This window comes from Ammodytes marinus, assembly GCF_949987685.1.
Source record: "Ammodytes marinus genome assembly, chromosome: 6".
NCBI lineage: Eukaryota > Metazoa > Chordata > Actinopteri > Uranoscopiformes > Ammodytidae > Ammodytes > Ammodytes marinus.
The window spans coordinates 7334757-7348442 of NC_137235.1; the positions used below are offsets into that span (position 1 = coordinate 7334757).

General features: G+C 41.1%; 1 protein-coding gene across 4 annotated transcripts in view; it reads left to right on the top strand.

The window, feature by feature from the left end:
• fat1a (FAT atypical cadherin 1a) overlaps window positions 1–13686 on the top strand; it is an 88686-nt gene that overhangs the window by 23943 nt on the left and 51057 nt on the right. For all 4 annotated transcript variants that reach the window (XM_080029300.1, XM_080029299.1, XM_080029302.1 and 1 more), the window contains exon 3: window positions 8347–8661. In XM_080029300.1, coding sequence (XP_079885426.1) covers window positions 8347–8661 — 315 coding nt within the window. The remainder of the gene's footprint in view (window positions 1–8346; window positions 8662–13686) is intronic.

Consider the following 13686-nt stretch of genomic DNA (forward strand, 5'->3'; position numbering starts at 1 on the left):
TTAAAAAAAATCTCCCGGGGGGGCATACCCCCGGACCCCCCTAGGAGGGTCAGGATCTCAGCTGGCTATTATTTTCACCCAGCTGGACATTGGAGGCAATAGTGGAGAACTCTGGTTGTGTGAATGATATTTAACAATAGCCAATCGTTTGGACAGCGAAAAACACCCGACCCCCCTAGAAGGGACGGGTGTTTGTCACCTTTTTCACCTCCTATGAGTTTGCAGGTCTGTGTTTTAACTTGCAACAGTTGAAGAGTCATTGAACTGCAGATGACTGCAGTGGTACCTGAGGAGAATCTCCACTCCTTTATATGCTTTCTGGGGGAAATTGTTTGCTGCCATTGTTATCAGAGGCTCAGACAGAGAGCTCTTCAGGGCCGTGAGGTAGAGTAACTTCTCCTCAATAACACTGTGATATTGAATCAAAGAATATTGCTCTGAGGTCTGTTCAAAGGCCTTTCAAATGACGCTGTTACCAGCAACAATGGACGCTTTGTATACCCAGCAAAGTCCCAGAAGCTATATCAACTGGAGTTAATAGGCATTTTTTTTAAACAAGAAAAAGGAAAATTCTTCCAGTCATGCATCGTTGAGATTTCACAACGATATCAAAATATTTTTTTCAGTTTTCAGTGTTCTAATGCTTCATCACAGTTCGTTATGAGTTGTACAAACACTATGGATAACGTAATTCTAAACTCACTATCAGTACTGGCTAGATTTATATTCCACTTAAAAATGTGTGTGCAGATCATCAGCTTTCTCCATTGTTAGGCCGGTGAAATGATAGGGCTTGTTTTGAGTACCATTTTCCCTTAAGCCAGCTGTTGACAGCCATTCTCCTGGCTGTACTGACAATATACTGTGTGCACAGCGATGCGTGAAGTGGAGGTGGCTCACTGGCTCAATATAAGGATATAAAATAGACATGGATTGGTGTGATACTGTGTCACCGTTATGATTACTTTCAAGGCCTATCCTAATGTATTATAACCCCTGTGTGCCCTTCAAACAAAACAGAGATATGAATATGAGTCCGGGAGCCAATACTTGTTTTGAGCAATTCATACAGTATTGATATTTTACGCATACAAAAACATTTGCTTCACGTAGAACTCTGACCATAACAATTTAAGATTATTTAAAACATTAACTATAAATTTAAAAAAAATATATTATTATAAGTGTAACATATACATAGTCATATCAATTCAAATTTAGTGTAATTTCAATGTTAGGGTTAAGTCAGCGGAACTTTAAATAAAGCTAACATTAGCTTGCTAATATGTCACCATTTTTGGTGGAAAATAAAAGAGATTATCTTGAATATGGTAAACAACCATAAAAAATGACATTTCCCAAAATAAACAGATCAAATAACAAAACGTAATGGTAACGTTTGAATAAAATGCCCACAAACAACAAGATTAGAAATATCAAATATATGCTAAACTGCGTGAATACTACAAACATTTAAATAATTGTTTATCCGCTCCTGCATAAAGCCCACATTTGAATGATTTAGTAAAGTTTGTAACCCGGCGAGTAATTACTAGGAACTTTGAAAGGACTTAACAAACAAGCTGGATTTCGCTTGTGCAAAAGAGACCAGATGTTTTTTGTTTAATGGCATGAACATTTTTTTTAAATTTGATTTCAACAGAACAATATTACCAGTGAGTAGAGCTTTTAAAGTCTTTTTTCTCAATCCTTTGGACCACATCATAATCCACTGAAATGATGAAATCAGCTCTTCAGGCAATGCTTTTAACATACAACAACAAAACACATTTTTGCCCTGGACCAAACTTTAGATCTTTGATTTTTCAAATGTTTCAGGCTTTAATACCAGCAAGCTTAATATCTTTGAAGCACATATCTTGGTTACAGATGTCTGTGAACTTTGGGATGAAGTACTATTACGTTGCTGGGTAACAGAAACGCTTAGTTAAGGATTCTTTCTCTTTTACACCAGGTCCTACAACGTGGTCGTGGAATTTTAAGCATTTTGCCAGGGCTGTGGAAAGAGAGAGAGAGAGAGAGAGAGAGAGAGAGAGAGAGAGAGAGGTGGGGGGGTGGCACTGAGAAAGTTTATGTAAGCATGTGAGCTAGAGGCCTGAGAAGGCTGAGGAATGTGGGGTAGGGGTGAGCGGAATTAACAGAGTAGTTCAAAGCAAGCCCCAACTCTTAAACCCCAGAGTGAACAAGAAAGTCCCAGTGTACATTGAACTGGCAGCACGTGATCAAAACATTTTGGGTTAATAGCCAAATGCTAAGTTTGGTCCAGGAGGAAATTTGAAAGGGATTTTGTAAGTCTTATCTTGTATTGACAGTATATACTATATTTAGGAGTAGGACTCTACTTTGTTTCACTAGACAACTTGTGACATGCAGTTAGCAGATTCATGCAACTATTTCGAAAGCAAATTTCACCCCCTTCAAACTGTGCCTTGTTAGAATAGAATGAACTCATTGTGTGTCTGTGCGGGATGTCGGTCTAAGTGCACTCGCACGAAAAATACCTGGTGGCCTCGATAATTTGAAATCCTTTGGCTGTGTGAAGACTCCACCACACTGCCACTGTGCTCAAGTAACTTTGAAGAACAAAGCCAGAGGGAAAAGAAAAGAGCAAGGGGAAAAAAAGCGGAAAGAAAATCCTGCAGAGGCTGGTGCACGGCCTGTTTTGTTTTTTTACTAGTGGCCTCAGGGCAGGTTTTGCTCCTGCCTTAGTGGGAAGGCTAGGTATATGGGATGGGTGTGGCAACTGAATTCTTCAGATTCACCTTTCATGTGCTTTGTTAGTAACTATTGGACCCAAAGGACATTGCAGAAAGCTTTTCATACTCTGGTCTGTTTTTTAGTTTTTTTCAGAGATAAATAAGAACCAACATAAACTCTTTAAAGATGGAGTGAGCAATTCTGAAAAATGCTTGTTGTCAAAATATTTTTTTATGAAAATCAGGGAATATCTACTCACGATCCGCTATCTGAGTTAATGCAAAGTTTAGGCTCTGCAAATGCAATGGGCATGTTGCTAGCTACAGTGGGCCCCTTTTGTTTCCATACCCTTTGTTTACATACCACTTTACAGAGCATAGGCTGTGTATTAACACCAGATTTCTCTTGTCAGCGCAGTATGTACCAGTAGCGGATTTTGACAAAACGTGATTTTGACAATAAGTGTTCTCCAGAATCGCTGACTCCACCTTTAATCGTGCAAGTTGGCATTGACATTTAGTCTGAAAAGTAAAGGCCTTGACATTCCTCTTGCAGTTGAATTAATGTTGCAAGTTTTTCCAACGACAAGCTATCTCCCGCACGCTGATGGATACAAAGCAAAGGACTGTGAGCGAAAAGCATGACCCCGGTGAAGGTGGAATTGTTCTGCCACGCTGGTGTCTGCCAGTCAAACAGAGGAGCATTCAAGCATGGGAATCTCCTAGGCAGAGGCACAAAGGATGTCTCATACTTCACCGTTTGTCTCCCCTTTGCTCTCGTACTCCTGTACTACTGTCTTATTAGCACGAGTGCATGTGCACACATGACCGCCTCCGCTCAGCCGTACCCCCTCTCCTCACACCAACCTCACTACCCATTTTTACCCACTCGTTCTTTCTCATCTTAAATCCTTCTCTGTTTAACGTCCCCGGCCTGATCCACTAATTCCCTCTCTGCGGGAGCCTGTAACATTTATCCTCTTAAACATTTATCCTCCTCCTCTTTTGTGCCCGCTAAGGATGCCTCACATAAGCATCTGCATTTCTTATTTATGTCTAACATTTACAATTTCCGGCACACGTGTTCTCCCTGTAGTTATCTTAAGTATCCACCGCAAGCTGTCAGCTTCCGTAAGATCATAAATAATTTCAAAAACATTGCGTTCAAATGTTCTATAAATGAATACCATTTTAAATCTGTTCCAAATGTTTAATTGTATTTCTCTCTGGGTATTATCAACTTTGAGCCATTAGATTGATTAAACAAAGTCAGCTAATTTGTATTCTCGATATACTAGTCGATGTTTATTTTTTCGCCATGGGACTGTTGGCTTGAGGAAACATTTTGGAGCTACCTATTTCCCCTTTGCTTGACTGGAGTTCTTGAGGGAGCCATAACGATGACTAATGACCAGAGTAGATCCCAAGATGAAAATGCAGGGATGCTTAAGTAAAGCAGGGCGAGACGATAAATGTGCTATAGCCCCAAACTTCCTTCCGTGTTAAATGTGAGATTTGTGTGGCAAGTCATTTTAGAGTGTTTAGATCTCTTTTCGGAGAAGTCTGCTGTTACCCCAGACAAGTAGTTTGTCTGCTCTCAGTAACTCTCTTCAATGGCATTTCATCAGGTTACATTGAGTGAACAAAGGCAGCAGCGGTAAAGAGAATAGTCTATGTAAACCATTTCTAAATGTGTCCTTATGTGTATGGTATTGTGAAGGGTCACCTTCCTTATCTGGGCCACCAGTTAATGTCACTGTGTTATAGATTCAGATTCATTGTAGAAAATGGACAACACCCATTCCGGGCAATGATACGGGTGTTTCTATTCCATGATTCACCCTTTATTTGTTTTAGATAATAATGCAATCAAACATAGCTATACATTTCCGTTGGACTGATCAAGGTTATGCCGGTATCAAGATAAATGCAGACATGGAAATGGTTGTTATTATAAAGGTTGTCAGGGATTTCTTTTCACTGTCTGGAAGATATTTGTGTTGAGATAATGCCGCCGCACATGTAGGGTTGGGAAAAAATAATCGATTCTCCGATGCATCGCGATTCTCTCTCGAACGATTCTGAATTGATTCAGATAAGTTAATAATCAATTTCTTTTATATATATACAGTATCTCACAAAAGTGAGTACACCCCTCACATTTCTTCAAATATTTCATTATATCTTTCCATGGGACAACACTGAAGAAATGACACTTTGATATAATGTAAAGTAGTCAGTGTACAGCTTGAATAACAGTGTAAATTTACTGTCGCCTCAAAATAACTCGACACACAGCCATTAATGTCTAAACTGAAGGCAACAAAAGTGAGTACACCCCGAAGAAAAAATGTCCAAATTGGGCCCAAAGTGTCAATACTTTGTGTGGCCACCATTATTTTCCAGCACTACCTTAACCCTCTTGGGCATGGAGTTCACCAGAGCTTCACAGGTTCCCACTGGAATCCTCTTCCACCCATTCATGACGACATAACAGAGTTGGTCGATATTAGAGACCTTGCGCTCCTCCATCTCCCGTTTTAAGAAGCCCCAAAGATGCTCAATAGGGTTTATGGCTGGAGACATGCTTGGCCAGTCCATAACCTTTACCCTGAGCTTCTTTAGCAAGGCATTGGTCGTCTTGGAGGTGTGTTTAGGGTCATTATCATGTTGCAATACTGCCCTGCGGCCCAGTTTAAAAAGGTTGAGTGCACGTTTTCAGCGTCATACCAAGAGGTTGGCTTTGGAAAATAGACGTATGAATACTGCCAGCATTGCTGCAGGTCTTGAAGGAGTGGGGGGGTCAGCCTGTCAGTGCTCAGACCATACGCCACACTCTGCATCATACTGGTCTGCATGGCTGTCGTCCCAGAAGGAAGCCTATTCTAAAGATGATGCAAAAGAAAGCCCACAAACAGTTTGCTGAAGACAAGCAGACTACGGACATGGATCACTGCAACCATGTCCTGTGGTCTGATGAGACCAATATAAACTTATTTGGTTCAGATGGTGTCAAGTGTGTGTGGTGGCAACCAGGTGAGGAGTACAAAGACAAGTGTGTCTTGCCTATAGTCAAGCATGGTGGTTGGAGTGTCATGGTCTGGGGCTGCATGAGTGCTGCCAGCAGTGGGGAACTACAGTTCATTGAATGCTAACATGTACTGTGACATACTGAAGCAGAACATGATCCCCTCCCTTCATAAACTGGGCCGCAGGGCAGTACTGCAACATGATAATGACCCCAAACACACCTCCAAGACGACCACTGCCTTGCTAAAGAAGCTCAGGGTAAAGGTTATGGACTGGCCAAGCATGTCCCCAGACCTAAACCCTATTGAGCATTTTTGGGGCTTCTTAAAACAGGAGATGGAGGAGCGCAAGGTCTCCAGTATCCACCAGCTCCGTGATGTTGTCATGAATGAGTGGAAGAGGATTCCAGTGGCAACCTGTGAAGCTCTGGTGAACTCCATGCCCATGAGGGTTAAGGTAGTGCTGGAAAATAATGGTGGCAACACAAAATATTGACACTTTGGGCCCAATTTGGACATTTTAACTCAGGGGTGTACTCACTTTTGTAACCGGCAGTTTAGACATTAATGGCTGTGTGTCGAGTTATGTTGAGGGGACAGTAAATTTACACTGTTATATAAGCTGTACACACGCTACTTTACATTGTATCAAAGTGTCATTTATTCAGTGTTGTCCCATGAAAAGATATAATGAAATATTTGAAGAAATGTGAGGGGTGTACTCACTTTTGTGAGATACTGTATATAGTATAGGCTATATATAGCTGTATATATTTTTTTTCTCGTAAATACTAGTACTTCCTGCGCCATTGCGCATGTACACCACACATGTGCGAGTTGTTTACAAACGTGGCTACACAAGGGCTGAGAGCAGCAAACCCATGACCTGCACCGGCTTTATCTCTGTTTACGTTTTTGTATGAGAGCTGAATTTCAAGCCATACTTTTTGTACAATATGTTGAAATGACATAGAAAATAATAGATAGTAGAATAGAAATCCTATAGAAACATAATTTACAAGATTATAAATAAAATAAAATTGAATCGGTTTAGTTTTTACATACTTCCATATTGTGTTGAAATGCAAGCTGCATTGATTATTGCACTGTTCATAGAAAGTCATATTTGTGAAAAGAATATTAGAGAAGGTAATTCATCTGTTGATAGTCTTTAATGATCATCACAAAAGTAGGAAGTGATTAGCAAACTCTGAGTTGCAAACTCAGATGTGTATATAAATATATTTTTGAGCATTGAGATGCATTGAAAATCGATTTTGAATCGAATTGTTGACCTCTGAATCGGAATCGAATTGAATCGTGAGGTGCCAAGAGATTCCCACCCCTACGCACATGTGTACGTTTTATATAGTTTTGTTTATTACTGTTTTTCTAAAGCAACCAAAGAAAATCATATTAAATGTTATTGCTATGTTTATATACGCATCTCCTGTTTACAGTGAATACCCAATCGGTGTAAATGCTGTATTGTGGCATAACATGCGCCACTGTTACCTGATATCCCCACTTTATGATTTTGTTTGAAGCGAGTCATCAGATGGATGTGCCATTAGGAACTTGACACTGTTTATGTTGACGGTTTGTTTTTGCCATAATTGTATGATTCCAGTAGCAGTTAAAATAATAGTCTGATTGTAAATGAATTATTAGGGTGTTGCATTGATACACACCTTTGACAAGCAAACTAACCCACAGGCATGTGCACACCACCTCTCCTTCAGACTGCAGCACCTATTCAAACACAAACACACCTTTTCCTCTGCTGTAGACCAACTGTACCTTCATAGCACCTGCTGAGTGCTCGTAAGTAGGGCCGGGTGGAGCTGGAAAGCACTAAAGTAAATTCACTCCTGTGAACTTTGCTTTTAGCTTTTTCCCGGAAAGATCACACAAAAAAAAACATTCAGAAATTTGAAATAACCGACAGACAGATGGTATATTTTCAGGCAGAGCATGAAAATTAGCAATAAAATAAACTTATAAATAGTTTCTTATGATATTACAATGTAGCTTATTAATATGAAACGTATTTGTATGATGTATGTTTGACAGGAATACGCTTTTTGCATTTTTTTCTGGCAAATATCTTTTTGCCATTTAACCTTGCTGCAATCCTTGATATTTTTATACTCTGTCAGTGGTCAGTGGTACCATATTTTTATTTATCCCTTTTTAGTTCTTTCATTTTGCCAAACCTCCCCATCCTCCAGTCTTCCATTTAAAACCATTGTCAACTCACTAGCCTCTGAAAGCTTGTTTGTTTGCTCAGCTGTAAGACGCAGCCCCCACACGGCAGTAAAACAGCTTCCCTGCCAGTGAATGCAAAAAGAGAGAGCACTGATTGGTTGTCGCTAATAAACCACTTTGACATGTCCAGTCAAGGTGCCTTAAATCATACCCCACATCTGCCTGTTCGGGGACAGCTGCTGTTCAAGCTTCTGTTCTCTTTATTGCCGGAAATTGGGGCAGTGATGTGAGACGGAGGGCACGTGTTGCACATAAAAATGTTTCCTGATGTAAAAATGTTCCCTGACATGAGGTAGCCTAAATATCTTGTTCATGTCTTTCTAATTTCCTAGGTATTATCCAAACACAAGAACTGCTGGATCACGAGACAACCTCTCACTACTGGCTCACAGTCTACGCCATGGACCGTGGCGTCGTGCCGCTCTCCACCTTTGTCGAGATCTACATCGATGTGCAGGACGTCAACGACAACGCACCGCAAACCTCTGAACCTGTCTACTACCCGTCTGTCATGGAGAACTCCCCGAAAGACGTGTCAATCATCCAGATAAATGCGCTGGATCCAGATGCCAAGGCCAGCGATAAACTCACCTACAGGATCACCAGTGGCAATCCCCAGGGTTTCTTTGCCATTAACGCCAAGACAGGTAAGATTGCTGTTGCTGTGATGGCAATTAATGTCACTATTAATTACAACGGTCAGAGGAAGTCCCTGCGCTGAGTCACAAGCCTAAATCATTTCAGGACAGCCGATGACCTTGGATATGGCTGCTAGCTTGAGAAGGAACCATTTAACTACTGAAAATATATGAGATCATAGTGACATATTGAAAGATAGCCCCTTTCCTAATGTACAGTTTACCTTATAAATGTCTAACTACACTACACTAAGGTTACATCGTATTATTTCATGTAAGCAGCGATCAGTCCTGACTGATGTACACATCATAAACAGGCATGAACTGTATATGCTACATCTAAAGCCATCAACTAATTTAAAGGTCACAAACATGAAACATGTATAAGGAATTTTAATGCATATTTGATTAGCCCTTTTTGAGATCAACCTTAGTGCACGGCTGAAAACGTGGCTAGCCTCTGTGAGGTTCCTGTTCCATTTCTTCTGAAAAGCATGAGCCGTGTGAACACCATATTTTAACCCAGGACAGGAGTGGGTTGAGCCTACAGGGGTTTTTCCACTCTAACACTCTAAAGTGTGTTCTCACGTGGTACCGGGGAAATGGTGTGATGATTAATATTTCATCGAGGTTCTTTTAAAGTTGCAGGAGCAGGCTATGTTTAGTTGAATAGCAGAGAAAATACTTGTAAAAGGTGCAAAGTGAAGCTCTGTGTACTTTCGTTTTACTGGACTCTGGAATTCAAGTGTGATTCCATCGAAGAATTTGTTCTACATTTGTATATATACACCCACCCAGAGCTATTTAGCGTAATGATTATATTGCAAATGTGAAATAAATCATAGAAATTAGTCTGTGTACATTTAAATGACTTCCATTCTGACCAACATAGATCACATTAGCAAAATGAGATTGTTAATGAGATGGCTAAAAATGCCTATTACTGGATTAGTTATTCTTCTTTAGTTCACTTACGTACACCGGTGTCTAGCTACCATGAATGCAAGTGCTTTAATCTGAAATAGAGGAATGGGAAGTGAAGCAGTTGCTCGGGATTGTCTTCACTGACGTGTGTGGTCCTGTTTCCCAAGGTTGTCTCATCAACAAACCGAGTTATTTTTGTTGGAAGTGGCAATGTGAATTTTCTGACCAAATAAGGATTCATGGTGAAGCGTGCCTCCCAAACAAGCCTCACAGTAATCCTTGGCACTCCCCAATGGACAGGAAAAGAGAGACAAAATAAGTGATAAAGAAAAGGGAAAACCTTAGGTATGCGGACACAGAGGGTTGGTGTTTTGTCTGCGTGCAGGACTAGATCAGTTTACATGTGCTGATACAAAGTCAGCCAGGCTGAAAATGGAAAGTGCAACGAAATCAAATATTTATCTTCTGACAAAGCAGTCATACATAACGGTTTTAAAAATGTAAGCAGTCCACGAGCCATGGAGAAAAAAAGTTTTGCAATCATTTGTGTCTTCAATATATCTTTTGGTTTGTTCTCTGATGGTGGCAGCATAACTGGAAAGGATTGTTTACACTTAAGGCCAGGACACACCAGTCTGACTACCCGAAAATGGAGTTTGCCGATTCAGGCAGCTCCAGCCTTCCTGTCGCCAAAGAACACACCAAGCCGACTGCTGACTTTCCGTACGCTCTGCGCTTGCGCGGGACGTAATGTCTCCATAACAGCAGGCGGCGCTAATCTGTATTGTGGCCCGAAAAAATACGGAAGCCGGAAATGATGGGACGGCTCTCTAGACCATAAACATAGATAGAAATACGTATTTATATTTATGGACCATAAAGAGCACCATTTTTAGCAGAGAGTGTCAAGCATGGTGTCGAGCAGTCAACAAGGGTTGATGCATGTGAGTACTCGCTGAACGAAACAAACAAACATATTAAAACAATGGCTAACTGTTGTTAGTTGTTTGTGCTACCCGCCTCACTTCCGGGCTTCACTTATTCACTAGCCCTCCACAAATCAAATTGCTCCAACTGAAAGACTGCCCGCCGCCATCTACGACGACCGATTTCACGGCACACACCAAACAGATTTGTGTCCCCGCCCACTCCAGACTCTTCAACGGCGATTATCGGGCCGATGTGTCCGGGCCTTAAAGCATCTGAACTAGAATTGAGTGGCATACTTTTTTGGTATTTCATATTTACCTCCCACCGAAGATGACAAATTCTTTGTTTTCTTTGATACTATTATACACATAGTTTTTCTTCATCCAGGCCTAGATGTTATTGCACATTGGTTCTAGATTGTGTTCATTACTTATTTAAGTTGAAGTCTTCTTAGCCTACATATCTGAAGTCATTATTCCCTACTTCTAAGTTTAGAGTTTTATGAAGCTTATGGTCAGGTCCACTGTGGGCAGAACCCCTTCACAGTAGAATTGGCTGTATCTTTTATGTGTTTCCTTTTCAGAAGCGTCAGAAGAGTTGCATGGGGAAAAACTGGTTTTATGGAGTACACTGAAGCATAAGGATAAGACCCACTCATGCATATCAAAGCATGCTAAAAGTTTTATCAGTGGGACACCAGAGCCCCTCGCGTCAGGTTCAACAAAAGAGTGGTTTGGACAAAGGAGACTTCATTAAATCACTGTTATGTTGCTTTGATTTTCGTTCTCATTTTGTTTTTGAAGATTGCAGCAGTGCTTGGAGGCAGAGAGGTAGGTGGGGAGAGAAAACAGGCAGCCAGCAGTGAAGCTGACTATTAGAGAAGGCAGTGATTTATGTAGAGCGCCTGTTGAAACGACAACAGTGTGTTTACCTAGCCAATATTTTTTATTTCAGAATCAGATTGAATGTCTTCTTGTCAAGAAGACATTCAATCTGATGATCAAATATAATTTGCAATCATTCTTCAAGACTTGAAGAATGATTGCAAATTATATTTTATTTTCCATATCTGTGGTATTAAATGAGATCAAAATAGGCCTGATATCTCTCCACATTATCAACTCAATATGACATTCTCACCGCATATTACAGGTTTTTGAAAATGTTTAAATTTATAACATGTAAGTCTGTAATTACATGTTCTAAAATTGCATTGGAAGCATAAGGCCCTGCCTTGGCAATATCTACAAAGCTCTACAAAGGGTTGGGTAAAAGGAAAAGACGTTAAGGCCTGTGTTTTGTGTGCGGCTTCGGGAACTTCGTAGGCAACGTGTTCTAAGCTAACTAGCTAGCCGTCCATCGTGGGCTACAGCTTTTTCCCAACACATACGAAGGCTTCGCTTGACGCCTCGGGTGGCGCTGGGTTTCTCCTATTTCTGCACAAACCCGCATTGGCTGAGTGAAGCCCAGGATGAAAGGCTTAGGCTTACTGTATTTCTGCCAAGTAAACAAGTCCTGCTGTTTTGGCTGTTTTCTGACTTTAGTTTGTCATTAAAGTGCAAGGCCAGCTCTTCTCTCTAACAGACTCTATTGCAATCCCAACGTCTCAGGGCTTAGAACTTAACGGTTTGATATATCCTCGCTATTGAAGTCATCTGAACAGGGAGAGGGGGGGGGGGGGGGGGGGACGAGGCAGAGCCGGGTGGGGTGTACATTTTGCCAGTCAGCTGGATGTGAATTATGTGTTCTAAATCAGTATGAGATCAGTGAATTTGAATAATGCCTCTCAGATGGGAAATTTTAGATGATGTCTGGTTGGCACAGATCTCATGCCACCCACAGACATGATTGCCTCTGATTTGGTGGCTGAGAAGAATTGTGTTCTCATGGATAAGGCTTGCTATCCGCAGATCACAACAGGACATGGGCAGCATGAGACAGACAACTACATAATTGTATGTGCTCTGTGCAAAATGTGACTTGGTTGCCTTGCAGAGTAATCAAAGATGATTTTTACTTGGGTGTAAATTTAGAGTAAGGGTGGTTTTTCCACACACTTGAGACAGCCAGCCAGCCCACTCGCTGTGTAATTTTGTTTTCTTTCTTTTGTCAGAGCTCCGAGCTAGTTCATCTGAGCTTGTTGACATGAGTCGATGCCCACCTTTTCTGTGGGAGAGAGAGCAGTTTTCTGTACCTGGTGAATCACTCTCTCTTTTCTCTCAAATGATGTCACTGTACTATGACTATCTGGACATCGAGCAGAGCTCTTTTGCCTTAACATGCATGTTTTATGAAAGAGCAACCAGGCAGAACATGTAGTCAGAACACACACACATACACACAATCAGGGAGTTTTAATATCTGAGCAAGGGAGAGAGAGCTGGAGCTTATCTTATCTTGCTGAACACTCATTACTCTACTTCCTTGTGTACCTATTCTACCTTTCTGTGTTTCTGTGTATCTTATATACTTTATAATGCCTCTCTAATTGCCGCAGTGTGGACTATTGACTTTTTACACCATATTATCATTAGTCTGTCCTGACTTGACATATGAGATTACAGTTTACAGCACCTTAAGCCTGTTGAAAACTCCACCCTTAAGTGATGGCGCCTGTCTGTATTCGTCACCAGACAATGGTGTAGTTATAGCAGACAAGAGCATGCCTCTAATAGTATATTGCTGTCGATACCTGATTGTGTTTGCCCTTTAATGGTAGCTTTCATTCCGGTGGTTAAACCAAAATGGAGAAAGATACACCCAGGTGAATTCTTCTCTTCGTATTAAACCATTTGGCCCCGCCTTTATCTTTGCCCGCAGCCAATAACTCATTGTCATCAATTGAAAAGGAGTGCTGTGGGTAATGCTTTGGCAAGCTTGGATACCTTGGATAGGTTTTATGTGCATTTGTCATCCGTGGGTTGAATGAAAAGGTAAGAGAAAACAGCCTTTGGGATTTGCAGCTGCGAATCATCCACTTTTTCATGGTGTTCATATCAAGTTTCAGTAACGCTTTCTCTGTTTGAGGGAGAAAACACACACACACACACACACACACACACACACACACACACGCTGCTGCTATCAGTGGTTCACCAAAGCCCAAGCCACTATCAGGGGAAGTGAGATAGGAAATGGATACTTCCAACAACTTCCTGATGTTTGCGGTGATTTGGGGGG